The sequence below is a fragment of the Fusarium pseudograminearum genome, chromosome 3, assembly GCF_000303195.2.
Source record: "Fusarium pseudograminearum CS3096 chromosome 3, whole genome shotgun sequence".
Lineage (NCBI taxonomy): Eukaryota > Fungi > Ascomycota > Sordariomycetes > Hypocreales > Nectriaceae > Fusarium > Fusarium pseudograminearum.
In genome coordinates this window covers 7,006,263-7,032,846 of record NC_031953.1, presented here as the reverse complement: position 1 = coordinate 7,032,846, position 26,584 = coordinate 7,006,263, and the positions used below count along the sequence as shown (strand labels likewise).

The following is a 26,584-nucleotide window of genomic DNA, read 5'->3' as shown; positions in this document are numbered from 1 at the left end:
GAATAATATAGTCAATGAGACAAGTAATGTTGCATTAAAAAGCTATATATAAACCATTCCACTACATGCATCCAGGGCAGTTAAAACACGATGGATCATCCCAGGGCCAGTTCATTGAGGCGCCCTGGGTTGTATCGAGAGGAATAGGGCCGTCTGTAGTAGAGAGCTTGAAAGCAGAGAATCTGCAACGTCCATTTTTGTAGGCCGATCCCTTGCAGTCCCGTATCGCTTCACAGATAGCAGCACAGGCCCCAGCCGAGTCCTGGCGCGGATATTGGTCAATCCACTGATCTCCTGTCCAGTACCCACCAGCCATGTAGGCATCAAGTCCGCAGACGGTCCCCTCTGGGGCATCCTTTCGAGAGCAAGCATCTCCTTCCGTGTAAGAACATCTCTCGGGTGGTGTGTTCGGAACCGAAGCTGCGATACAGTCTGGGCACTTGTAACAACGCTTATCAACCCAGTACGAATGCTTCCAGCTCCCACCTTGGCTGGTATAGTTGATAAAGTCGGATTCCTTAATCCTGACACTTGTGAAGATACAACGGTTGTCGTGTTGCGAGTAGCCCACGGATTGACAGCTCTCCATGCCCTTACAAATAGCTATACACTGATAGGCATTGTCTTGATGGGGATAGTTGGTACGGGATTCTGTCCATGTTGGGCCAGTGAAGTAAGCACCGTAGGCACATAGGGCGTCCTGGGGGTAATTGAACCTGTCAAACTCGCACTCTTCGCCATGGGTGTACTTGCAAACTTCAGTTGGCGTTCCAGACTTCGAAGTGGTGACAGACGTAGTAGTGAGGTCTTCTTTCTTCGTGGGTGTAAAGGTTGGCGTTGATGGCTCACTTGTTGTATCGGGTTGGGGAAGCACGGAGGTTGGAGTTCCAGAGGGTGTCAAAAGCTTGGAGGTGTCCACAGTGGGAAGCCAAGGGGAAGGAGTCTGCGCAGGCGTCGAAACAGCTCTGGTAGTATCTACTTCAGGAAGCCACGATGATGGAGTTCGCAAAGGCGTCCCAGTGGAGGTATCGGGTCCAGGTAACCAAGACTTGGTCCCAATTGGAGTTGGCGTTGGATGTTCCGAACCTTCACTACTCGTGTCTGGCTCGGGAAGCCAAGTAGATGAAGATCCGGCAGAGACCGTAGAAGTCGAGCTTGAACTTTGAGGTCCAGGCGAGGAGGCATCAAAGTCCAGCTGGAACTGATCGATGTTCTTTGGCGTGACTTGATTGGACACAAACACCGAGTCAATATATATCAGTGCCTGCCCATTGCCCGCACAAGTCATAGAAATGCCGAAGTTCGCGTTCCTAGAATCAGCAGTAACTGACGTAAGGACCCTGTTCCACGAGATGCTGTTTCCAACACTGAACAGACCCATAGAGTAGAACTGTCTGTTACCGAGAGAGGCACTCACAGTGCACATCTGGAATCCTCCACCGGTAACAACGGCGTAGTAAAACTGTACAGTATAGAGGACAGTGGTACTTGGTTGCAGAGACTCGAGAAGCTGCGAGATACCCGCGAATGAACCAAGGAATCGTTTCTTGGAGTCTCCAACTGCTTTGAGGGAAGCGCAGCCGTTATCAGGGCTGCCGTCATCCTTGAAACATCCTCCTTGCTGGTGATTAGCCTCGCCTTCGGAATCAAAACCATCGATACCATTGGCAAATCTGCCGTTGGCAATACTGTTGGTGACTATGATGTCGCCCAGGGAAGTAGTAGTGGTTGGTAAAACGGTAGGCGTAGTAGTTGCGACATCAGTCGTTTGGGAAGTGTGGCCAGGTTTGCAAGGTCCAGCAACGGCACTGGCTGCTAGTGCAACCAGCACGAGAGCATTGCGAATCATGTTAGTTGTAAAGACCGTGGTTGATAATGATAATAAAAAGAGTGTAAGTGTCCCAGCTCCAGGTACGGAAACAAAGTGAGAAATCTTGAGCTTAAGATCCGGGAAGTAGAAATATTAAATACACGGTTGTGGCGGTATAGCTCATCTACCTTATGAAGCATATCGGAGCTGGCCTTTCCTTTTTCTTTGTTCTGGGCCATGATGGAATCATTTAGTCAGGGGCGACGGAAAGACTATTGAAAAAATGACTCCCGTTCACGATTGACTATTGAAGTGGCTAAGCCTGACTGGGGGCTTTGGACTCAGCTAACATCGCTTAGGTGGACACGCTATCTGGCTGGTAAATTGGACGAAGCTAACTTGCCAGCTTGCTAACCCACGCATTTTCTTCAAGCGAGATGGCTACGAGAATACTGTACACAAGAAAACAATTTCGTAGAGGCATCTTTCTAGCATGAGGCTTTTGGTCCCTTCTCAATCATTTTACATTCCACTGGCGTGCAATTTATCAGAGGGGAAAGTGGGATTGGAGATATGATTCTATTTATCGTATCTCTGAAAAGATCGAATGAGTACTACATTCATGATTCTATTTATGTCAATTAACTACCACTGGAAACCTTTCTTGAATGTCACAGCCCTCTTGTGCTTGACCTACCATCAATCTGCAAACCCATCGCCATTCCTCTAGCCATATGAACAAGCATATGACAATGCAATGCCCAGATTCCTGGATTGTCAGCCACAAATGATATCACCGCATGGCCTCTTCTCGGCACACTGATCGTATCCTTACGCAACGGAAAATCCAGATCCAGCCCATTTGGCGGCGCTTCTCCAGAGTATGGATTGTACGATCCCCAACCCCCACGGCCTTCATCTCTGTATGTGGAGAGAACGTAGAAAGAGTGTCCGTGCAAATGGAATGGATGCGCGCCGTCATCCAAGTTGTTGATGATGATATCAACGCGCGTAGGCTTTTCCCTTGTTGTCGCTATGAATGGAATGAGCTGGTTTTCATCCCAACTAGATCGGTTCTGGGAGATAAGAGGTGGATCTTGTGGTTTCCAAGAAGTATGGTTGATAAATCCGACAGGCTCGTAGCCCATATGCGCGAGCTTTTCGATTTTCGCATAGAGAAGGATGGTGTGATCCGCAACTGACGGTAAATCTACTATCTTTGTGGCAGCTTTGAGATTTCGTGGGTCAAGGGTCTGGGTTTCATCTGACTCTAGGTCCTTGCGACTTGGCATCTTGTTACCATGATCAAAGATGGGGAAGTCTTGTACTGGGTTCAATGCTTCATTAGGATAGCCGAAATTCCTAGAAAAGTTCTCCAATTAGCACGCAGATTTTATATCTCCAGACACAGATTGTCACTTACTCGTCGTCCATGTATATTGTGAGCCAACGGTTTGGGGCATGGTCGTCCTTCCACTCAACGTCGATATCCACTCTCTCGCCAGGATACAGGATGCCGACCGCTTCGGTTGGCTCTGAGTGGACATCAAACCCTCCATCCACCCGAACTGGTCTCATTACTGCTGCGTCTATTCTCATCGTCAAGCCTGCGATTGAACCTGTATTTGCAACTCGTACTCTTGCCTTCCTCTCATTCGTCTGTCTAAACAGAGGCTTCAGCTGATTCATTGTGGCTTGAGAACAAACAACTGGTCTTGCGGGAACAGCCATGGAGCAGTCAAACCGCCCTTGGCCGTTCACTAGCAGCGAATCTGGAACGGGCTCGTTCCCTCGACTACTTGCATCTGCAAACCAACTCAACACTTCGGTTTGGTTCCGATGAAACCAATCACCGATCATGATCAAATAGTCTTCTGGTGGCTGGTTGATCTCATCTGGAGAGTGAACCACTAGCCCTCCCCAGAGACCGTCAGCGCGTTGAACATCGGAGTGACTGTGCCACCAAAAGGTACCATATTCATCGTCGCCGATGGTGAAGTTGTAGTTGAAGCTATCGCCAGGTAGAATGGGAGATTGTGTAAGCCCTACAGCGCCGTCCATGCCGTTCTGATCTTTCATACGCAGGCCATGCCAATGTATTGAAAGAACTTCCTGGGAGAGGCCGTTGTGGACATGTACCACGACTCTGTCGCTGGATCGAGCCTCAATGATGGGCCCTGGAAATTCATCTGTTTATGTTAATTAGATGAGAGCCACCCTTCTGGGTTTTTGATATTTACCATTAATGAGATACACGCGTTTCTCAACGCCGTCTGGTAATCTGATTCCAGCTGTGATGTTCCAGTGGTAGATAAATGTTTTTGGGAGGCGAGACGTATGTTCTTGTGCATGAAGTCGATATCCGAGAGGGGTATCTTGACCTGTTACGGCGGACTGTCCTCGTGCATGATAAATAAATGCTCCAAATATGGACAGTAGTGAGACTACGATAAGAGCCACTACCCACCGCACCACGCATGATCGCTTGAACCAATGCGAAAATGGAGCGGTGTATGCCGAAGACAAAGCTCTATCTTCTTGAGCACTTGGATCCTCGCTGCAGAGTTCATGTTCGTCGAGTAAAGCGTGCGCTTCTTCATCGTGGGCCACCATACTGTGATGATTGAACCAGAAGCATTTCGTTACAAGACAAATCGTTTTTCAGAGCCAGAGTGAAAGAAATTTACAATGATATTTCTGTGCCGTACACCCGACTTCATGTGGTATTTCCCACGCTTGTGATTGATTGTGTTTCAGAGATATGGTGGTGCATACCTATAGGTAGATATATACTAGATCGCCCACGAGATCAATCCCCGCACGCCTATTGGCCACCAAAGAGACAGACATGACTTGCGATAACAAAAGTCCTTAGCTTTGGAGAAGATCTTCATCGACGTGATGCTTTGCATAGTCCGTGATCGATTATCTTGCTAATCACACAGGCGTCATTTGAAACGTGTGAATTATTCTCCGCTGATCATCACCTCAGAATTAACAGTGAACATCTTTCCTGCTACTCCACCACGACAGGGCATCTCAACAATTATTTTTAAAACTAAAAGTGATAAATATACAATATGCGGCAATTAATCGAGTCTTGGCTTCTCTGGCTCTATCATTTCACCACTGACTGGCCTTGTTCTATCACCATGTTACTATCACGGGGCGTAGGTCTTGCCGTTGCGGCTTTTCTTGCAGCCATACATCCAGCACAACCAGCGAGCCTGGCCGATATCGACCACGTCATTTTGTTCATGCAAGGTAGAACAGTCAGCCATCTCTTTGTATCATTCCCTCTAATAAAGTCTTAGAGAACCGTGCTTTCGATCACTACTTCGGCACTATGGCCGGAGTTCGAGGCTTTGCGGATCCAAATGTTCAGGTCAACGATGGAGTTCCTATCTGGAAGCAGAAAGTCACCGCAAAGCAGAGTGAGGATGCCGATTACATCACTCCTTGGTATCTTAACTACCTCGGAGGCACGTGGCCGGAAGCCACCCAGTGCATGGGTGCTGGGTCCAACGGCTGGGATGCCAATCAAGCTGCTTTGAACCATGGGGCCAATGACCGTTGGGCCATGAACAACACCCCATATAGCATCGGTTACTATAAGCGACAAGACCTTCCTGTTCACTTTGCCTTGGCTGAGGAATGGACTGTTGGCGATATGTATCAAGAGTCTGTCATCGCTTCAACCAACCCAAACAGAGTCATGTGGATCAGCGGATCTATCAACGTCCCAGGTTCTCCACAGACCAAAGACGAAGGTGGTTATCCCTACATCGACAACAACGAGACACCTGGTTGTGATAAAAACGGAATCAACTGTTACCCTCTCAAATGGACTACAGCTGCCGAGAAGTATGAGGCTGCTGGCGTGTCTTGGAGTGTGTTTCAAGACGCCGATAACTTTGACGACAATCCTTATGCATGGTTTGAGCAGTTTCAAGACTCCAAGAAGGGCTCCAAGCTGAACGAAAAAGGAATGAAGGGACAATCTTTGGATGCCTTCTTCGCTCAAGCTGCTAGCGGAACACTTCCTGAAGTCTCGTACATCGTCGGACCAATGCAACTGTCCGAACACCCTCCTTACTCGCCGCACGACGGTTCATGGCTGCAAAGGAAAGTTGCTGAAGCTGTCATCAACTCTCCCAAGTATTCCAAATCTGCACTCATCATTTCCTACGATGAGACAGGCGGATGGGCAGATCACGTCACCCCTTACCATGCCCCTGATGGAACAGCCGGTGAATGGATCGATGATCCGTATGGTGAAGTTGGTCGCACGCCCACTGGCCCAGGCTTTCGCGTGCCATTCTATATCATCTCTCCATTCACTCGCAAAGGAGGTGTTTACACTGAGCACTGTGATCACACGTCCCAGATGGCGTTTATCGAAAGATGGCAGGCTGCAAAGGGTCGCGATGTCAAGTCAGACGAGGTAGTTCCCTGGCGTCGGGAGAACATGGCCGACCTTGTGAATGCCTTCGACTTCAAAAATCCCGATTACTCCATTCCGATTCTCCCTGATGCTCCTCAGCCTCACACCAATAGCAAGGGCGAATACGACGGATCTTCGCATTGTTCTTCTCAATATGGAAACGGTAAACCAGCTGTGCCTTATACCGGTGAGGGAGCTAATAATGACACGGCGACTCTCGCGGAAAAGGGCTTCAAACCTGTCCGTGGACTATTGACGGAGGGGCGCACTCTGGTCTTTGAAGCGTCAAACCAGGCTTTGAGCGTGTCGTCCAACAGCCAGTCAGTTGCTCTGTCCAAAGCCACAAAGATGCATGATAATGCCAAGCAAGGATGGGTTCTTCATGCCGTGGATATTGGTGGAGACGATTTCACTATTAGTTCTGCTCAGAACAGCTTGTATATGTGCTCCAACTTGAAACTTTGCAAAGACACTAGCTCGGCTACTGTCTTTACTGTCGACTTTCAGTCAAGCAAGGGGCACTCGTTTATGGATAAGGAATCTGGGCAGTATCTTGCCGGCAGTGAAAAGAAACAACTGATCTGGCAGGACACGCAGAGTTTTTGGAAAACGTTTAGTGTAACTTACTGAATTTCACAAATGGCTAGATGTCATATATTTCTTGACTGACGAAGGAATTGGGCGCAGGAGCCTTGTACTGTAGTCAGTTTAGTGCTTTTTATAGTGATTATTGACTTTGATCTATTCCTATGCAAACCTTGGACTTTATTGAAATATTTCTGATGAATATTATCCTATATGTGATATCCCTATCCACGACATTGGCCCGTCACCATCGGTTCCAGATTCGAGGAGCTTTTCTGTAACTAGCCAGTCTCTTCCTAAGTCAGGGACAAAGAACATATCCATATTATGACCAAGGCCTCCAAATTTCTCTGCAGATATGAGGTCGTTCTTAGTACAATATCACGTTTGTTGATGCCCAAAGGATCAGTCACTTTTGTCAAATAGAACAGCATTATACGATTGCTCTCGTAAGTGATAGTAGGGGACCTAGTTATATCCCCAATCATTCTGGGACCATGCTGTTCCACTTCTGCAATCATTATAGCCAAAGTCCATGCTTCCTTAAATATTGCATACTGCAGATGTCTTTTAAGGCTGTTTGTTTTAGGAGGGAAATGGAATGGTGGCTAGAGCTTGAACATTTTATGTTTCTGACAAACGTCCAGTATGGTTTGATGATAGGTGCAGTGAAACAAATAAAGTGCCCTCAGCTGCGAGGATTCATTGTGTATATAGACGTTGGGAGTTATAAACTAAAGACTGGGAGGAAGGGATAAATGTCAAATCTATAATTCCCGTTCCGAAAGTGCAAACTCTAAGTCGAGAAGCCATAGTAACTTGGCGATATCCAGATGCTGGATAGGTACCATAGAACCCTCCTCTTGATTTAGGGAACCCAATCTGATCCAGACTTTCCGTACTGCACTTAATGCTCTCCTCTCAAGTCCAAGATTCCCACAGGGGGTTCAAATTGGGTCTTGTACACCCTGTTCTTTGCAGCCTACTCAGGTGGCATAGGGTGAGTATGATTCTGGCTCGGCTCGAATTCTCACCAGGGGCGTTGGTTCCGGACGTGGACCCCCAGTCTTGCTATTTTGGAGAGTGGGAAAGAGAGCAAACGGATTAGGGCTCGTCATACCATTCCCTAGCTCAGGCCGTTGAGGAGGAGGATCATCATTGAGAAGCGACATGATGTTGAGACCTTCCTTACGAGGCTTCGGTGAATCCTGAGCTATCTGTGGAAGTTCCGGTCCCATAGGTTCAAAATTAGGTAATCGAAAGAAATTTGAATTAGGCTTAGCATCGTTCTGGCCAGTCTCCTGCGGCTGTTGAGGTTGCTGGACCTTTTGAGATGATAACTGCTGCTGCTCTTCTTGGTCTCCATTTGGATGTCGTTCTGGCGACATCATAGCACGTCGCTGAAGACCGAGATGAAATTGCTTCTGTTGGATCGCTGCTAGCTGGTTGCGCTGGGGTAAAGAAATGTTGTTCTCCTCAAGCCACACCTTGAGCTGTCCCCATTTCTTGGTCTCGGGAGGGATCTGGTTTTTAAGCTCAGTGAGAACTTGACGTGGGAGATCCATCGAACCCATCAGGGTCAACCGTTGTTGTAGTTGTAGTTGTTGTTGTAGTTGTTGTTGTTGTTGTAGTTGTTGTAGTTGTTGTTGTTGTCGTAGTTGTTGTTGTGGGGTAAGTCGGCGCGTCTGCGTTTGTTCTCGATTGGCGAATGTCTCACGACTTGGGGCTTCAGAACGATTTGAACTGTTTCTCTTCGAAGCAAGCGTGCGCCTAAGTATTGGTTTCGAAGTAACGACAGGAGTATGATATTTCTTTATATGGGTTTCGAGAGCTGCTTTCGACTTGAAGGGAGGGTATTGGCACCCAGGAACCGCACATTGAAACCTTCTAGTGTGCTCACGTTCATGCTCCATAAGATGTTCGACGGTGTCAAATCCAACAGTTGCATACGAGCATGAGGTCAACCGGCAAGTGTAAGCAGCAGTTCTAAAGTTGACGATGAACGACTCCAATTCATCAGGTGACAGGCCTGGGTAAAAGCTTTGGCCAAGCAGGAACTTGACAAGCTCTTGATATGACTCTAGCAATCTTTCGATCTTATTATAGAAACGCTGGGTTGTCGGTTCTACTTCGGTATCTTATCACAGAGTCAGTACAGTGTCGAATAAACATTCGTCGGGTGCCTCACCACAATCGCTTAATATTCTGGATTGGAGGCTCTGGAGGGATCTTGATCTCAATGATCGGTCCACGTGTTTCTGAAGCACTGGGTACCGTTGTAGAGACTCCAGGCGGCTGTCAATTTGTTTTGTCATAGACTCGTCTGCCACTTTTGTCACATCGCCTCGTTCCAACTCGTCTGCTAGTTCGCAAGCGAGACTGATCAAAGATGTTGATGAGTCCACTGTGTCTGTGTTGTTTAAACTTACGCAGTGTAACAAATACTCGGTCCAGAACTCGGTAGCATAAACATGAATTCCGTGCAATCCTCTGGCTACCCGAAGAACCCTGTCATGTTCTGGGTATGCATCATCAAAGACTTTCAACCCCGAGAGAAGGCAAGCCACAGTCGCTACTCCGTGTTCTTGGAAGGCTTGTTCCCGTTTGAGGAGGATAGGTTGCGAGTCCGTTTGAAGAAACCTGTTTGCTGTCAGTGGGACTTCTTAGTTCAGGTTCTTTTCTTCGTACTCTTTCACGGAATTATGGATGAAAGCCACAGTTGAATCCCTCCTCTCTTCAATAAGCGTGCCAACTGTGTCAATCACATACTCAGGTACCAAGCCTGAAATCTCATGGTTACCAGAGCTAAATGTGATCGCAGACATCAGTTCAGCTTTGTGTAATGGCTTTTTTGCAAATGCAATCCATCCTAGTATGCACCTTATTCTATCCTCCGATCGGTGGTCTAGCGGGGCCAATATTTGAGTCAAGATTCTTTGGTAGCTAAGAATAGTTTTAGTACAGGCTTTCACAAAACTCAAGATAATTCACCATACAAGTCGCTGAGTTTCCTTGGTAACTGATTGACTGAATCTTTGATCTCGTGGCCACCGAAGAAAATGTTGCTTGAAAGATAGTCCATAACAAGTCGAGCATAAAGAAACATTCCTTGAAAGTATTAGCTACTATTATTGTTCATTGGAGAGGGGCCCAATACTACTTGCCATCAGCTTTTGTCACAATCGCTTCCTGGATTTCCACGATATTGGCATGTTGTAAGTTGAGTTGGCGGAGCTTTGTGTCCATAGATTCGAGTCTCTGATCAACGTACTGGCGAACCGCCGCATTCAAGACAGACTTTTCTTCACTTAAAGACACAATCTGCTTTCTCATGAGCCGCTCTAGCGAAGTTGATGGCGCACGACTGGAAAGAAAGACCTTGCAAGCGGTACTTCCTGGGATCGCGGGCTTAGACGTAAGCTGGTTGATAAGCCGCACTAAACGTAGTTGTTTGTCGGACTCGCATTCGTCCAGTCCATCAATAATGACCCACACATACGCTACCTGATTAGGCTCACTTGACATACTTTCGAGAAGCTTCTGTAGCAGTTGTTCCAGGACTGTAGTAGTCGGCGATTTCCTTTCCATGACGCATGTCTTGTAAACGTGGGCAACCAAATCTGCGTCCTTCCGAAGGATCTGGAGTAGTAACGACTTTAGTATCTGCTCATACATTGTCGAGGTTGCGTAGAGGTATGTGCAGAAATGCCATATGACAAATTTGGTCTCTTTCAGAAAGTTGATAAGCTGGGTGCACAAGACGCTTTTTCCAGTCCCGGCTGATCCTTTCAGCCAGAGCGCCGGTGTGCTTGTCTTTGCATCAGCCCAGGATCTGATACGCTTGTTCTGAAGTATCCATCCGCAAGTTCCTTGATACTGTTCTACCTCCGACAATATAGAATCAACGATGGCCAGTTGGTCGACGTCGTTAACCTTAAGCCAAGACACAATAGACCCATATTGTTTTGCAGAGTGTTCGTTGTCCTCTTGTCGTACTCGATTTTCACTTTCCTCTCTCCACTTGCGAATATCGTCTCGCATTTTCTTTGCTTGAGAGATGTTGTGAGCGTTGGCTTCAAGATCAATCAAAGCACCGTGATGCTTTAAATCGTCAAGAATATTTCCGAATCTGCTCTGGAAACGGCCCCAAGATGCAGAAAAGATCAGTTTCCAACCTACACGATGTTAAAAGACTAAAGACAATAACACACTGAAGGTATTGAAAGCATACCACTTCGTCGCACAAACTTGTAAGCATACTTGTGAAATTTCAGAATGTCTGCATAAAAGACTGCCACTGTCTGCTGGAAGTCCGGCTCATTGATGAGTGCATCACTAAGAATCTCAAACCGCTTCAATGATTCGGCAATACTGGCATAACCTTTAATAATCTCTTCAAAAGCTTCGACAAACTCGGATGATATTCGTAAGATGAGGGTGATTGGGGCCCATATCCATGGTAAGAATGGGGTACCGTTGCACAGGATGTCCACCACCTTGGAGTAGTGTTCGAGACCTCGGAATAGTGGCATAAGGCGGCGCATATTTCGAAGAGATTGTCTAGCAGCGAGTTGATTCTCTATTTTCAATGCAGCATCGCGGACATCCTGTAACGATATGTTGGCGAAATTCCGCTTGTCGTCTGGATTAATCGTGCGATCCAGTTCATCGTAGGCAATCTTGATAGTGCTCTTTGCGAGAGCCGACACGTTATGTTGGAGTGACATCTGGATCGTGCCTGTCAATAACTGAATGATGGCTAACGAACCCAAACCATGCCAGGATGAGTGCTTACTTTATGCTGCACGGGAGCCTCGTTCACAAATGCACAAACAGTGGGTTAGAACACTGCCACCACCAAGTCGGTGTGAGTTGACAAGGATGATGCATATCTACGCCAATCAATCCGTCACAGGCTGCAATACCATGAGGCTGTGCGCGAGACAACTGAGACATTGCCAATCAATCTACCGCTTGAGCGCCACGACGCTGCAGTAATACAGGGCTGTGCGCAAGGCAGTTGGCGAACCTGAGTGCCTTGCCACAGAGCCTCAAAATATCTGGCGGTTATTGCAATGGCTACAACTCCTGATTCATTTCAATCTTCTACTGTGTCTTTACTGCATCTGTCCGTACGATCACTGCGACATAGCTTCCATCTTGTACCACAACCTTACGATACCCGTTGGCTGTTCTGACGAGAGTTCTTTCCATGTTCTTTCGGCAAATCCGCAATTCTCTATCACATAAATTGTCTTGACTTGTTCTTTAGAAATGGACTTGGATCTAATTATGAACCGAGGGCCGAAACGGCGACGGTTAGGCCAAAGCGAGGAGCAACCCCAGAGAAACGATACTCGATATCTCACACCTTCGAACTGGTCTGACCCCGGACCTGCAGCACCAACGACCTCAACTCAACACTACGAGTGGGCATCATATGGTAATGCTCAACCTATGTGGAACGAGAACTCGAGAAATGCTACGCCAGTTGCGAGCGTAACGAACTACCACATCGGTAACTGGGACGGTTACTCTTATCCTTACCAGCCACAGAACACTGCAGGGGGCGCGCCGATATGTTCCTACCCGAACGGTGTCAGCTCTCCCTGGCCTTCGTTTCCTAACCCCACTCCTCAATTTCATGAGCCATCGCAAAACCTTATGCCGATGTTTGCAACATCATACAATCAGTATCCTATCTATAATGCCCCCATGGTTCAGCCAACTGCCAGCTTTCGACAATGGACAGAGTTATCCGTGGACAATACCCCACCACAATCGATACCGTATCACAGCGACCTATCACAGAGTCAAACAGTCGATGTTAAACCTTCCTCAGTACTGCCCAATCCGCATGAAGGAGTGTATGAAGTGGCCGACGAAGTAGATGATGAAGGATATGAGGAGATAGTGTGCTTTGGAATGGTGAGTAACACGGTTCATAACGTCCATCTCGGAAATATTAACATCATAGGTCCCGTATATTTCTGCCAAATTTGATCAAAACAGAACAACGCAAGGTTTACCAACATCGTTCCCAGTCAAGCTACAGGGTTCGACTCGCTTTTCTGGTAAAGACCTGCCCAACGTGTCTGGGCAGATATCGCCGGATTATAGTCAAATGATACAGGAGCTCCTTGATGAGACATACCTCGAACTTCATGCCTCATGCATCGTTGATAGTTTCCAAACTTTGAACGCCCAGAAACAATCCCGTGGTCCTTTAACAATCTCATGCAGTTTGGAAATCTCGGTTTATGGCCCTCTGAATATTTTTGAAGAGTTAGGAACCTGGTTTGAGCACTACCAGGTGTACTTACAAGATCCTCGAGAATGTCATCGCGAAGCCAGATACTGCAACCCCCACCGACTCTCAACGGACGATATTTCCGCTTGCCCACTCCTATCTGACGTTATATCTCAGAGCTCACATTCTTTACAGTTAGAGTTGATTACTCAACAATCTGACCTATTAGACGAGCTGTGTAGCCACCAGAACCTGGAGGAAGCTCCCCAGCCCTCGGTCATCAAGCGGGAGCTAAAACGGTAAGTAGCCGCATGTTCTCTCTTATTGACACACAAATCTTAACAATTATTAGTCATCAAAAGCAAGCTCTGACGTTCATGATGCGTCGTGAACGAGGATGGGCGTTCTCTGATCAAGATCCAGACATATGGCAAATGAAGCATACAGGTCAAGGAAAATAGGAAGTTTAAGTCATCATCATGCGCGCTTCAATTTCTGACTTATCTTATAGCTTCTTCAATCGTGTCTCCCAAGCTTCCCAACTTGAAGAGCCGCCTCAGTGTTATGGAGGCATTGTTGCAGATCCAATGGGACTCGGCAAGACTTTAACCATGATAGCGTTAGTAGCAACAGACTTGGACAACGAAATCCCCAACGACGATAGTGGCGAGGAGTTCTATCCGAAAGTGCCGACTACTCTCATTGTTGTGCCACCTTCTTGTGAGTCCGCATTTCCGTGAATACAAATCGAAATTGAACTGATGTTCTCCAGTGATAGGAACCTGGGAGGAGCAGCTTTTTGAGTCTGTACTGATACTACATCTGGATACCAAAGACTGACAATGTGATAGGCACGTCATTGAAGGGGGCTTGACTTGCCACCAATACCACCGAAAAGGCCGACAGATATCCGTCAACAAGCTTAAGGGCACTAACATTGTCTTGACGACATACCACACCATTTCTGCTGAGTGGAGCTCATCAAACAAGGGGACATCTTCTATCTTATTCTCTGTGTTTTGGAATAGGATAATCCTTGATGAAGGCAAGTTCGCTAGTCTCAAGATGAACGAATACTCAGACTGACGACTGCAGCGCACCTTATCCGGAACAGTAACTCACGAATGTCCCAGGCGATGTGTGCGCTAGAGTCCAGGTCTCGGTGGGCCGTCACTGGTACACCCATCCAAAACCGCCTTGGCGACCTTGCCAGCCTATTCAGGTTTGTCAGAGTCCATCCCTATACAGATCTAAAATGCTTCGATGCCGATATCTCTCGCCTTTGGAAGACTGGTGAGTATCAGGAAGCCATCAAACGACTGAAACGTCTTTCGAAGTGTCTTCTACTCCGGCGAGACAAGGGAACGGTCAGTCTACCGCCCAGGAAAGATATGCAATGCCCTGTCGACTTCAACCCGGAAGAGCGAGCTCTATACGACAATTTGCGCGAAAATACCATTATTAGTATCGACGAAGCCTCGAAGTGTGATTCGGATTCCATCAAACCAGGCAGCTATGCCAATGTCCTACAACAGATCGAGTCACTGCGGCTCGTCTGTAATATCGGACTTCACTACCACACGAGACACGACAAAGTCATAAAGAATACTCCAGAAGCCGATGAATGGGCCAAAACTGCCCAGGCTACTTTTAATATGGAGCGAGAGATGGTTCCCATATTTTGTCTACGATGCTCGTCAGCATCAGATATCACTGAGACGATCTCAGAAGGCCCAGCTACAACCTCCCAAAACCCTCTGTTCTTCAGTTGCCTTCGTTTTGTCTGTTCTGAGTGTGTGCAGAGCTCGAGACAGAATATCGAATGCGGTCATAATCCTCGTTGTGCCGTGGCCCAAGTTTCGACGAGCGGCCAATCTCTCGAAACAAGTCTGTCTGATATGCAACCACAGACGGACATCGGCCTGCCATCCAAAGTGAAGGCTCTCATTACAGACATTAACAGTTTGCCATCATATGAAAAATGGTAAGTCTGAAATATTATACTGAGCGATGGTTATTAATAACGCATAGTGTTATTTTCTCAACGTGGAGAATGACGCTTAAAATCGTCGAAGCTGGTCTGAAGCAGTCCTCTATTTCAAGTGTCCGGTTTGATGGCAACGTGCCACAAAAGAGCCGACAGAATGTTGTGGACAAATTCAGGAACGATCCGTCTGTTCGTGTCATGCTTTTGACTCTATCTTGCGGTGCGGCTGGGTAGGTGATTTTCCATCAACTTATTGTTTCAACAGAGATCGAGACTGCTAATTCTTTCCAGTCTCACCTTGACGGTAGCCACTAGAGCCTACCTCATGGAACCTCACTGGTACGTTACGCTATTCGGAACAAAAGCAGAAGAAAGTTGCTAACAGTCTAGGAACCCGACTCTCGAGGAGCAAGCCCTCGCGCGCATCCATCGTATCGGACAGACACAAGAGGTCACTACTGTTCGGTTCTTCATGCGCAACTCGTTCGAGCACGTACGTGAACTTAAGTTCCTAAATGGCATTTCTGACACGGCGACAGCAAGTTATGAAAAGACAGGAATCGAAGAAATATCTAGCAGGACTGTTACTCTCGCCACATGACAACGGGTGTGGGAGCGAGAACTTGGGAAGGCTACAGGTTTGTCACAAACACACATTAAGTCTTAAGGTTTACTAACGCATCGCAGGAACTATCATCTCTTATTTAACGGTGCCTCACTAAAGGAGGTTTTTTTGACAAGACTAATTAGGCTAGACAGATGGAGCAAGTGACTGGCAAGTGTGTTGAACAACAAGAAGGCACAATCACCTGCTCAGTTCTTGGCCAGATACACAAGCCAACCAAGAAGACCAACTCCAAAGGCCAAATTCTCAACTGCCTTTGTGCTTGTATTTTCGCCCCCAACAGCAAATACCACAATGGCATCACTGATCTTGAAGAAACCCATGATGGCCAATAGAGTCAATACGGCATTTAGGTTGTCGACGTAGTGGTGAGCGATGAAGAAAACACCGATAGAAATATCCCTGGCCCCGAGCATGTAGATAGGTGCATAAATAACCATATCGTCAGAGGGTTTCGTATCCTTGATGCCCCGAAGACTAAATTGCCCTTGCGGATCAACCAGAGCGATGAGGCCTTGGTAGAATAAGAAAAGACCGAAGCCATAGATGTGAATGTCGACGGCGTAACCCATTTTAGTGATGGTGTTCGAGTTGTGAGTGGTTGTAGTATGGAGTAAATGTCACTTATGGGTGGTAATGCATCAAAAGATGATGGATCAAAGAAATTTGACAGTCACAGAAGACATGGGAAGAGAGGTATTTAGAGACTGATCTGATATATCGGTATTTTTCATATCCGTGCAATTCCCCGATAATCTGGCCGACCTAGCCGAGAACGCCTCGGGCGGTTGAGGCTGAGTCCCATGCACCGCCTTGAAGGATCAAATCATCCCACAATTGAGAACTTGTTTCATGTGATTTGTTCAATTGAGCGTTTTTGTGTCAACTGATTGAAACTGGTAGGTCAGTTCTCGGAACACCGGCAAGTTGGGTGAAGTTGTCTTGGTCGATTTAAAAACTGCCTACGTGATCGCCCCTGATGACAGTCTCAATCTTCTTCTGGTCGACTAACGGTACCAAATTCTCAACAGTCTAGTTCATACATTCAACATATCACACATAGATAGAAATGTTCAGAGTCTCCGCAAAGATTAGATTTCGTCGGGGGAGATAATAGCTAGGCGCAAAATGGTTGGATATCCGTATTGTTCAACTTGCGACTTCAGAGCAAAGGATGTTCCGAATTGGTAAGCACAACAACTCCAATTCCTATACCTGGCATGCAAATAGATACAGGCCACAAGGGTAACAGGGGTGAATTCGGGTATTTAGAATCCGATTGGTCAGTCCTGACTGGTAGGCTCTGACTATATCTCATCTGTTCTGGTAACGAATCGGCAACCAGTTGGCGCGTCACCAACTTCACCTTTACCCTTGCAACAGGTGAAAACTGTGGTAACCTCTTATATCTAGCCTAGAACCTAGATTTAGTTTACACTCAATTCTATAAATTATGTGGTTGCATTAGTGATACCCTGAATGCTGGTTATAAGACGACCTCACTTGTGTTCTTCATCTATGCCTCTCTACAGCTCTAAGTCAGACCAATAATTTTTCTGAAATCAGCAATATCACATGATAGCCAATTGAAGCTGCAGACTTCAATAAGATGTCTGCAAGTAGCTGGTTACAATTACCATATATCGTTCTATCGCTGTGTGCATACCTGTCTGCTAAAGCAATTAAATTACCTATCACGTTTAAACCTAGCGTCAGTCGGCTCATGAATTACTCCGCCAATACTACACGGAGTAGAAACGGACCTTCCGTCATGCGGGCGTTCGTCACGATCCCCTTTGCTTTTCCTGGCCAAGAATTCCGCGCAGTCCTTACGCTTGTGGCAAAAGGGCTAAACTAAGAGCTCTAGTCGCAACTAGCATGGGTCGCCGTTGCGTATTAAGGTTTCCAACCTCAACGCTCGGCAGATGCTGAAAAACATCCCATCCAAAATGCCGATTGCGCCCGACAGTTCGGTTCAACAGGAACAAGCGTGAAAGTGAGCCAATGGCTAAATGCTAAGCAAGCAGGAACTCACAAACTATGCAAGGGTGTTTTATTGTGGCACAGTTTGACAGGCAGATAAGTTGGTTTTTTGCTTTTTCCTGCATCGCATTAATTAAACCTTGTCCAAATGATGGCGCGCGAGGACAAGGCTAGCCCCAGATGCAATCAATCGATTACTCACTACCTGCTACTAGTGGATTCAGAAAGTTCTCAAGTCAGAGGATGGACTCTTCATCTCGTGTTGTATGAACGGGACAAAAAAAGGAGGATGCGATGTGATATGGCTTCTGTTCTGCATCTTTGACATGTGAGGCCCTAATGAGGCTGCAGCACGGCCCAAAATGAGGCAACTATATTGAACAGCTGAACGCTTTCCGCAACTTGGCAGACAGGGGTGATCAATCCGAGCCCAACAGAAGAAAATCTACTCGTGGATGGTTCGGCATATAGTGAGGTGTCATATTGTCATAGCACACTGATCTACGCCGCAGTTTAGCTCATCCGGGTGGTGAATATAAACCAGACCATCTGCCACTTCCACCTTTTCCAACAACCAGTCATTCATTACCATTACTTTCCTTCATAACTATCTCACCATGAGAATCTCTACGTCTACCCTTATCCTGGCGTCTTGCCTGTCAACGGCCTCCGCTGTACCTCACAACTCCAAAGACCAAAGCATCAACGTCGATGTTGTTGTCATCGGAGGTGGCTCATCAGGCATCCACGCAGCCATCAACCTCAAAGATGCAGGCGCAAAGGTTGCCGTGATTGAGAGAAAGAACCAGATCGGCGGCCATGCTGAGACATACGTCGACCCCAAGACAAAGGCGTTTGCCAACATTGGAGTCGTTGTCTTTGAGAACACCAAGACTGTCCAAACATACTTTGAACGTCTGGGCGTTGAATCTGTTGTCGGCAGTCCTTTCGACACTAAGACAGTCACCAAGCAGTATGACTTTTCTCTCGGTATCCCCATTCCCTCTCCAGACAAGGCCCAGGCCGCCGCGAACCAAAACGCTATTGCTGGTGCGATGCAAGCCTACAGCCAAAATGTCTTTTCCAAGTACCCTTGGATCGACCAGGGCTATGCCTTTGTTCCCAACCCTGTGCCTAAGGAGCTTCTCCAGCCTTTCGGACTGTTCGCTCAGCAGAACAACTTCACTGCTCTCCTTCCTCTCATTTCCCAGTTCAACTGGTACCCTGGAAACATCACCACCATCCCCGCTCTCTACGGTATCAAGAAGTTTGGTCCCGGTCTGATGCAGAGCATCAGCAGCGGATTCAGAGTCCCAAAGTCTGGCAACACCAGAACTATTTACGAAGCCGCAGCCTGCGAGCTCAGTGAACAAACCTACCTCAACTCACATGTCACAAGTGTCAAGAGGAACAAGCATGGTGTTGTCGTTACTGTTAAGCAGCATGGAAAGACACTCACCTTCAAGGCACGCAAGCTTCTCGTTGCTATTCCCCAGACCATCAGGAACGTCGGCTCTTATGATCTCTCAAAATCCGAAAAGGGCCTATTCTCCAAATTCTCTGCCCTTGGCTACGTTGCAGGCGTTGCCAATATCGCTGGTGTCAGTGTCAACCTCCAGAACGTCGGCGCTTTCACACCAGCCCATACTCCTGTCATCCCTGGAAGCAACAGCTACAACATTCCCCCCGGTTTTACCGATCAATTCCTCCTCGGTGTAGCCTTTGACAACGCCGACTACAGCCTCGACGATGCCAAGGCAGTAATTCGTAGGGAACTCACAACTCTTGCCCGTGTAGGTGCTGTCCCAGCTGGCTCAGCAGAGAAGGTTAAATTCCCTCTTCTCTCCAACCATGCTCCTTTCGAGCTACATGTTTCTGCTGAGGAGATTGGTGAGGGATTCTTTGAGGATCTTTTGAGGCTTGAGGGATCCCGCAATACCTATTGGACTGGTGCTGCGTTTGCCGGTCACAACAGCGGATTGATCTGGAACTGGAACGATAATGTTATTCTGCCGGCTATGAAGAAGAGCTTGGGACTTTAATGTGGCTGTTATTTACTTTTCTTTCACATTTTATTTATCTAAAGACTTGAATACATATTGCTTCTTGAGCCACATTTTCACCATGTGTACCATTTTTCTTCAGCTCATTTCGTGCCTAGAGTAGGTATTTTACTTGCTCCAACGCTATGTCTATGCTACTATTTTATTCATTTGTAGACAACGTATGAACAGGGTTGCCTCCAGCTCAATTGTGTTGTCTCACGCACCAAACCATCCACAGCAAAGGATATTCATTTCCCAATCACAACATATCTCTGTGGTCCTATTATCAATCCATTAGATGATGTTGTAACAAGCCTATTCAATTTTATCAGTACTTTCCAATTTCTATACGTGGTGGTGCTTGTGGTCAACTTCCAACCGCCCACAGCTTTCGTCAACCACCAGCTCCAAACAGCTTCAGAACACCCCAAAACAAGCAAAAAGATGTTTCGAAGCTCGCTTCTGAGATTTTGCGTAATCTGGGAATCGAACCCAGGGCTCCCCGATGATTGCTGGATGGCAACGGAGAATTTTACCACTAAACCAATTACGCGGTTGTTTGATGAAGACTCTTCGCCGTAGCTGACCTCAAGTTTGCTTGCAACGCGGGAACTGCCTTTGAGCAATCGATTGAAAGATTTGTGAAATTCATGTACGTTACCAGAGAAGAGAGGAGCTTTCATATTGTCGCACAGGGTTTGATGCAGAATGTCGCGGTCGCTTGGTCAAGCATACAATCACCTAGGTACTACAAGAACCATATCCGCGGCAACTACCATCATCGTCTAACTATGAGTCTAGATGTCTCTCGACTTGATATTATCTATCGTCCTTTCAATCATACGCAAGCCAATCTTTTAGTCTCTTTTGAGCCCACAAAATCTGTTATCTCAATTCTCTCTCCCCTCATCAGCGCACCCACTCCAAAGGCCCATCAATTTGCCTATTAGGGATTAGCTTCCGATGATCCAATCGTCACTCGGGACTTGATACTCATTTTGTTAAAACTTGCCGGACGGCTCGGTATATGTATGTGTCGTGGAGAAATGACTTTGAAGTTGCTTTTCCTGACACTGCGACACTCAGACTAAACAACCATGGACCAAGTCATCTTGTGGTCACTCATCTTGGGCCTTGTCCTTGCCTCCTCTGTTCCGTTGTTGCTGCGGGGCAAAACGGGACAAGAGACTGGATTGGAAGTCACTCAGGTAAGGTCCTTGTGCGGTATGAAAACCCAGCTGACATCTTCTGAAGCTCTATGTATATCCAGTGAAGGGCATAAGAGGATGTGCTCTAGATAAAGCACGTCTCGGTCCTTTCGGGTTCGAGGGCGACAGGACATTTTGTCTCCAAAGGGTTCGCAGGGATGCCGACTCGAATATCACTTATGCGACACTGCTCATTGGATATGAACTCAAGCTTGCGCTCTTCCAGGCTTCGATTGATTACGACAAGAGCGAAGTAACCATCAAATGGCACACGAACAAGAGTGAAGACAACATTCATTTCCCCCTCAAACCTTCTGTCGAGGGTCGCCCGATAATTGAAGCCAGTCTGCATGCGAGCAATACCAAAGCGTACGACATGGGCGATAATTTGTCAGGGTGGTTCTCAGACCGCATCGGCCACGAAGTTCGATTAGTCTATATCGGCGATGGATCAAGGGCTGTCCACGGATCGGTGGCTCCTCATAGCTCTGACGCATTGCAAAAGAGTTCGCTTACCCAACGGATCAAGAACAGTATTCCGTCCCTGGCACACGAACCCGAGCGGCTTGCTTTTAATGACATTGCTCATTATTTGGTGGTCACGGAAGAATCCAACAATGAGTTATCGTCGCGCCTGTCAGAAGGTTACTCAATGGATATCACCAAGTTCCGACCCAACATCGTCGTTCGAGGCGCATCTAAGCCATTCGCCGAGGATTACTGGGGAGAATTGTCATTTTCCGGTGGAGTCCGAATGGCTTTGACAGCGAACTGCTTCCGATGCCAGAGCATCACTGTCGATTACGAAACGGGAAAGACAGCGACTGACGAACGAGGTTTGGTGTGGAAGAAACTGAACAAAGACCGAAGAGTGGACAAGGGCGCAAAATACAGTCCTGTCTTTGGACGGTACGGATTCTGCTACGGTGATGATACAAGCAAGTCGGTGTCAATTGGGCAACAAGTTGATGTCACCAAGGTCAACAAGCAGCGAACGACGTTTGGTGAGTTTTGTGAATCTGAGACGAGAGGAAACGTACTGACTGGACAGACTGGCCGTGTCTTAGCACCTTTGGCGTTTCTCAAACGACATACACCTAGAAAGTAGGGTTTATGTACCCTGGTTCGCGTCGTGTTTTGACGCGTCAAAGCGCGTTGATATCCGCGGAGCCTCCGTTTTTTATCCTCTGGCTACCCTATTGTTGTGATTGTATCGGTAGTTACACTTGAATCAAACCATTAACAAGGTCATTATATATCTTTTGGCTGTTTTAGCGAGGTGACCATTGATTCATGAGTATAAGAGGATTCGAATTTATAGACAATCCAATTGTGTTGCGAGGGTATGTCCTGCTTGCAATATTTCCTGCTAAACTTGAGTATTTAATCTGTAAATTTATACGTCTGTGAGTGTTAAACGGTAGCGCCCCAGAGATCCATATATCAGAATCTCCGAGAAGGTAGTTTACCAAGATAAATCCAATTCTGGTCCACCGGCAGTATTTAATGATAGATTTACTAACTTCCTTGTGAAGGATAACAGCAGAGTTGGGTTTGCAACGCGACGACTGCTAGCAATCATAGTACCCGTTTGCGACTCACTCTTTTATCCAATGACAAGCGCCTTAATGGCTCAGTGGTAGAGCGTGTCACTAGTAATGACAAGGTCCACGGTTCGATCCCGTGTTGAGGCAAAACAACCTGTTCTAATAGCGCGTTTATTTTTTTTGTCAATCAGACATAACCCTGAATTCCTCACTATGCCTTGTAACTATGACCGTGTCTTCCAAGCCAGGACACAAATTATTTATTCTGCCTTTTTAACCAATATCATCAAACAAAAGAAACCGTTCATTACCATTACCATTACCCCCCAATATCAATTTCTACCTTGCACATCAAGCCTTCAATGCACCGTCGACAATACCCCAGGTGTGATCATTGACCTTCTGAACCTGCTCCTCATTCCACGCTGCCTTTTCAAACACGACACCCTTCTCGGTAATGAATTCATAATGTGTACCAGCCTTCTCACCAGAGGCCGCTGCATTCTCAATCCCCTTGACCATGTGCTCTGCGCAGGTATCAGGCGACACACCAAAGAGCGACGCAGCAGCTGAAGCAGGACCACGCAAATACCAAGGAAGCGATGAAGCAATGTTGGTGTTGACGACACCGGGAGTAGCGTGAATAAAGTGTCTCTTGGTACCTGCAGCCTTTTGCTCATTACCGTAATGTTGAATCATGGCGTCGGTCATTGACAAACAATGAGCAGCAGCACTCGATATGGTAAAGTTGGTCTTGAGATCCAGATCGTCCCAGTTCAATTTATCCGGACCTCCACGAACGCTATCCAAGACGATCAAAACCTTTGCGTCTTCAGTAAGAGCTGGCATGAGCTCTCTGATAAGCAATTGGCGTCCGTAGTAGTGAAGCGCCATCTTGCGATCAATGCCCTCAGACGTCTCAGTTCTTCCAGCAGTGGTGAGAATGCCCTGGGTGAGGACAAGAGTACCGAAGCGATCTTGGGTTGCCTTGACCTCGTCTGTGTATTTTTTGATGGCGCGCATAGACGAAGCATCGAGCGCGCGGAACTGCATGTTGGAGTAGGGAATATTCTTTGGCTCATTGCGACCGCTGATGATGACGGTTGATGAGGGAGTGTTGGCGGCGATGCGACAGGCGATGGCGTAGCCGATACCGCCTGTACCGCCGACGACTAGAGATTTTGAGGCCATGATTGTGATGTGATGTGTTTGTTTGATGGAGTTGAGTTACTTGCAGGTGGTTGGGTTGAGGCTCGTCTCTTTATTCAATTGAAGCTGATGCTTATCGGCGTTAGAAAATCGGACTTTATTGCAGTGCACTAACTCCGGAAGTTCCTGTTCCGCTCCGCCTGCCACCAAGTTGCGGTGCAACTCCGCCTGTTGTAGTGGTGTAAGGCACAGTAAGTGGGTGGCTTGGTGGCTGTGGTACAGGGATGTATGAGGTTAGTCTCGTGAGCAACTCGCATCAACTGATGAACAATCACAAATCACAAGAGACGAATGGTTACTTGCATGAGTTGAAGAGCGGGGTTAAAGCCACCAGCAAGTTTCCATCTCGATATCGGAAATAGAGCATATCAGTAACTATCTCAGTAGATTAAAGAAACAACCATCATCTTGTCTTTATGCACCCAGCCCAGTTCCTGGAGCATCGCTCTCGCTCATCTTGACAGGCGTCTTCAACCATCCCTTCTTATCAGCTTCAAGAATCGCCTTCAGCCACGCATTCGCCATCTTCTCATAACCAGCATCGTTGGGATGCTTCGAGTCACCAAGATCAGCCTTTTTAATATCAATCGGCACCTCCAAAATCTTCTTGCCGGATTTTTGTCGCGCCGCAATGAGTGATCGAACTTTGACGTTGAACTTGTCTGTGTTGGCTTGCATCGTTGGAACATTGGCCCAAATGACTGGTGCAAGTAGAATGGTGACGTCTGAAGCGACTTTGAAGATGCCGTCGACGATGTCAGCCATGATATCGGCTGCAATATCAAGGTCGATTCCTCGGTCCATGTTGTTGGTACCAGCGTGAATGAGAACAACGTTGGGGCGAGCCTTCATGGGGACTTGCCAGTAACCGTTGATGTCGGATAGAAGTTTGCCGCTGTGTCCTTCGTGGTGTCCATCTACCATGTTGCCGTTTTTCAAGGTTCCCACCATATTGACTTTGACGCCTTGCGCAAGAATCTTTTGTCGCATCGGTAAACGATACCCGACCAAGCCCGTTGAGCCTGTTCCTTTGGTGATGGAATCACCCAACGGCAACACTCTAATGTTGGGAAGTGCGGTGGCTGAGAATGCCATAAGCATCACCACCATGGCGAAAAATCTCCGAAGTGTAGACAACATGGCGAATCAGATTAGGGATAATAAAGTGCATACATAGGCTATCGAAACAAATAACCAACCGCAGAAAGTGGCGTCGAATACGGGAGGTCAGTCATCACCTTAAATAGCGCCGCCAAGAAACACTCTCGTCGGAAATTTGACATCATCTTAGAAGCGTTGATAAGACGGGAAATGCACGTCGGTCAATAGTCTACGTAGGTAAGATCTCGTGGTAATGGCTTATTGGTCTTATGAGCCCAAAGTCACCGTAAACATTGGTGACCACCGCAAATTCAAGGCTGGGGTATGCAACCAACACGATCACCGCTCTTAGCAAGATATCTCGTATAGACAAGGATATCATATGTGCGGATGCGTGATAAGCACACTTGATCTGCTCGTAGCTTGCGGGGAACAGGGATAAGAAGCTGAGAAATCTGACTACGCATGTTGCATGACGTAAATGAATCCCGTGGGCAAAAAGAGGTCACCATGATGGGCCGTGTGTATGCATATTGCCAATACAACCATGTGTTGCCAACTAAAAGCAAATCTAGTCAATAGCGGATTACTTCAAGGTCTGATCGCCCATCGCGTATCTCGAGCTCATGCATGCTGATAGTCGAGACTGTTCCTGCCAAGCCCGTATTCCCCCAAGATAATATGGATCCTGCGACTGTGCCTCATGCATGGATGAGCGACCTGCTTTTCTGTCAGCTTACTGGCTTATTTCTAGAGTACCCAGGCTCTGTTGTAAGATGAACTTCTCGTACAAGGCCCCCTCTAGCTTGGCATGGCAGATTCGAGGATTGCGGTCGCAAATCATCCAAATCCCATTTTCTGCATAGGTCTCGGCCTAGGTATCGGCAACTTGGCGATCTTGAACTTATCTCTCAATATCCAAAAGAGATTATCGTGATGTCACTTTTTTTTCTTTCTAACGAGGACCTAGAATCTTTCAATTCTTGAGACGTCTGTATATCTGGTGTCGTTGTCCTTCTCGTATTCGAGCATTTCGTTGAAATCTTTGTTATTGTGGTAGTATTGTCGGACTGCGGTTGCTGTATCGCTCTTTATTTTGGCGGAAAATAGCATAGACATTTTTTAATCGTCATGTTCCTGTGACGGATCAGCGCCGGCAATGCCTTTTGTTAAGGAACAGGAGGATAAGTGATTCATATTACGATGAAGACCACACAAAGGATATAGTTCCTAGTGAAGGAGCAACTTAAGATACATATATGAGTTTCCAACGAGTTGTGACTGACACAAAAGAGCGCGCGCATCTGTAACCCGAACAATTACTTAATATGCACGAAGTCGTTTCCAGAAGTTTCTTTGATCATTGGGACCACATCGCAAGTATCGCAGGTTTAAGCGATATAAGCAAGACCGCCACTGAAGTTCACAGCAGGTTTTGCAAATTAAGAACCTACGGGGACATTATCAAACTCCATCAGAAGTCGAAGGAGAGACCCAGATAATCACCGCTTATTCTTTTATACGCTCCTCAACATCGTCAACTTTATGACTATACATAGACATTTGACCGTGTTAACACATAAATCGACATGGAAGCCTTCACTACAGTAAACGATGACGCAAAGCTAGTCAATATTACTTCCAGGTCGACTGCGAATAACCCGGTTGTGATCCAGTCACTGAAGATCAGCAAGATTTCTGCTGCTGGTTTGGATGTGATATCATGAAAGGCAATCTTCAAAGATCTTGATGATTAGGTTCCGTGGCTATTAGGCCTGCCGTATCGATAA

The 26,584-nt window shown here is 46.9% G+C and overlaps 10 protein-coding genes across 10 annotated transcripts, besides 1 other annotated feature; 4 read left to right on the top strand and 6 right to left on the bottom strand.

Moving 5' to 3' along the window:
* Positions 1 to 61: 61 nt before the first annotated feature.
* FPSE_08811 (uncharacterized protein) lies at positions 62 to 1,849 on the bottom strand (the record flags this gene model as incomplete). The annotated part of the gene is made up of 1 exon (XM_009261929.1): positions 62 to 1,849. The coding sequence occupies one exon, from the start codon at positions 1,847 to 1,849 to the stop codon at positions 62 to 64; it is 1,788 nt and encodes a 595-aa protein (XP_009260204.1).
* A 632-nt stretch (positions 1,850 to 2,481) lies between these two features.
* On the bottom strand, positions 2,482 to 4,423 carry FPSE_08810 (uncharacterized protein; the record flags this gene model as incomplete). Its single annotated transcript, XM_009261928.1, has 3 exons — positions 2,482 to 3,172; positions 3,234 to 3,999; positions 4,051 to 4,423. The coding sequence occupies 3 exons, from the start codon at positions 4,421 to 4,423 to the stop codon at positions 2,482 to 2,484; spliced, it is 1,830 nt and encodes a 609-aa protein (XP_009260203.1).
* Positions 4,424 to 4,962: 539 nt separating this feature from the next.
* Positions 4,963 to 6,884, top strand: FPSE_08809 (uncharacterized protein; the record flags this gene model as incomplete). The annotated part of the gene is made up of 2 exons (XM_009261927.1): positions 4,963 to 5,074; positions 5,125 to 6,884. The coding sequence occupies 2 exons, from the start codon at positions 4,963 to 4,965 to the stop codon at positions 6,882 to 6,884; spliced, it is 1,872 nt and encodes a 623-aa protein (XP_009260202.1).
* A 1,540-nt stretch (positions 6,885 to 8,424) lies between these two features.
* Positions 8,425 to 8,507: a microsatellite.
* Positions 8,508 to 9,995: 1,488 nt separating this feature from the next.
* FPSE_08808 (uncharacterized protein) lies at positions 9,996 to 11,566 on the bottom strand (the record flags this gene model as incomplete). Its single annotated transcript, XM_009261926.1, has 2 exons — positions 9,996 to 11,014; positions 11,071 to 11,566. The coding sequence occupies 2 exons, from the start codon at positions 11,564 to 11,566 to the stop codon at positions 9,996 to 9,998; spliced, it is 1,515 nt and encodes a 504-aa protein (XP_009260201.1).
* Positions 11,567 to 12,113: 547 nt separating this feature from the next.
* Positions 12,114 to 15,784, top strand: FPSE_08807 (uncharacterized protein; the record flags this gene model as incomplete). The annotated part of the gene is made up of 9 exons (XM_009261925.1): positions 12,114 to 12,767; positions 12,817 to 13,388; positions 13,601 to 13,809; positions 14,185 to 15,073; positions 15,121 to 15,306; positions 15,368 to 15,415; positions 15,467 to 15,569; positions 15,616 to 15,714; positions 15,764 to 15,784. 9 exons carry the CDS (start codon positions 12,114 to 12,116, stop codon positions 15,782 to 15,784), a joined length of 2,781 nt encoding a protein of 926 aa, XP_009260200.1.
* Positions 15,785 to 15,889: 105 nt separating this feature from the next.
* Positions 15,890 to 16,273, bottom strand: FPSE_08806 (uncharacterized protein; the record flags this gene model as incomplete). The annotated part of the gene is made up of 1 exon (XM_009261924.1): positions 15,890 to 16,273. One exon carries the CDS (start codon positions 16,271 to 16,273, stop codon positions 15,890 to 15,892), a length of 384 nt encoding a protein of 127 aa, XP_009260199.1.
* Positions 16,274 to 18,301: 2,028 nt separating this feature from the next.
* Positions 18,302 to 19,726, top strand: FPSE_08805 (uncharacterized protein; the record flags this gene model as incomplete). Its single annotated transcript, XM_009261923.1, has 1 exon — positions 18,302 to 19,726. The coding sequence occupies one exon, from the start codon at positions 18,302 to 18,304 to the stop codon at positions 19,724 to 19,726; it is 1,425 nt and encodes a 474-aa protein (XP_009260198.1).
* A 1,100-nt stretch (positions 19,727 to 20,826) lies between these two features.
* On the top strand, positions 20,827 to 22,038 carry FPSE_08804 (uncharacterized protein; the record flags this gene model as incomplete). Its single annotated transcript, XM_009261922.1, has 3 exons — positions 20,827 to 20,937; positions 20,984 to 21,941; positions 21,989 to 22,038. The coding sequence occupies 3 exons, from the start codon at positions 20,827 to 20,829 to the stop codon at positions 22,036 to 22,038; spliced, it is 1,119 nt and encodes a 372-aa protein (XP_009260197.1).
* Positions 22,039 to 22,835: 797 nt separating this feature from the next.
* On the bottom strand, positions 22,836 to 23,675 carry FPSE_08803 (uncharacterized protein; the record flags this gene model as incomplete). The annotated part of the gene is made up of 1 exon (XM_009261921.1): positions 22,836 to 23,675. The coding sequence occupies one exon, from the start codon at positions 23,673 to 23,675 to the stop codon at positions 22,836 to 22,838; it is 840 nt and encodes a 279-aa protein (XP_009260196.1).
* Positions 23,676 to 24,107: 432 nt separating this feature from the next.
* On the bottom strand, positions 24,108 to 24,833 carry FPSE_08802 (uncharacterized protein; the record flags this gene model as incomplete). Its single annotated transcript, XM_009261920.1, has 1 exon — positions 24,108 to 24,833. One exon carries the CDS (start codon positions 24,831 to 24,833, stop codon positions 24,108 to 24,110), a length of 726 nt encoding a protein of 241 aa, XP_009260195.1.
* Positions 24,834 to 26,584: the final 1,751 nt, after the last annotated feature.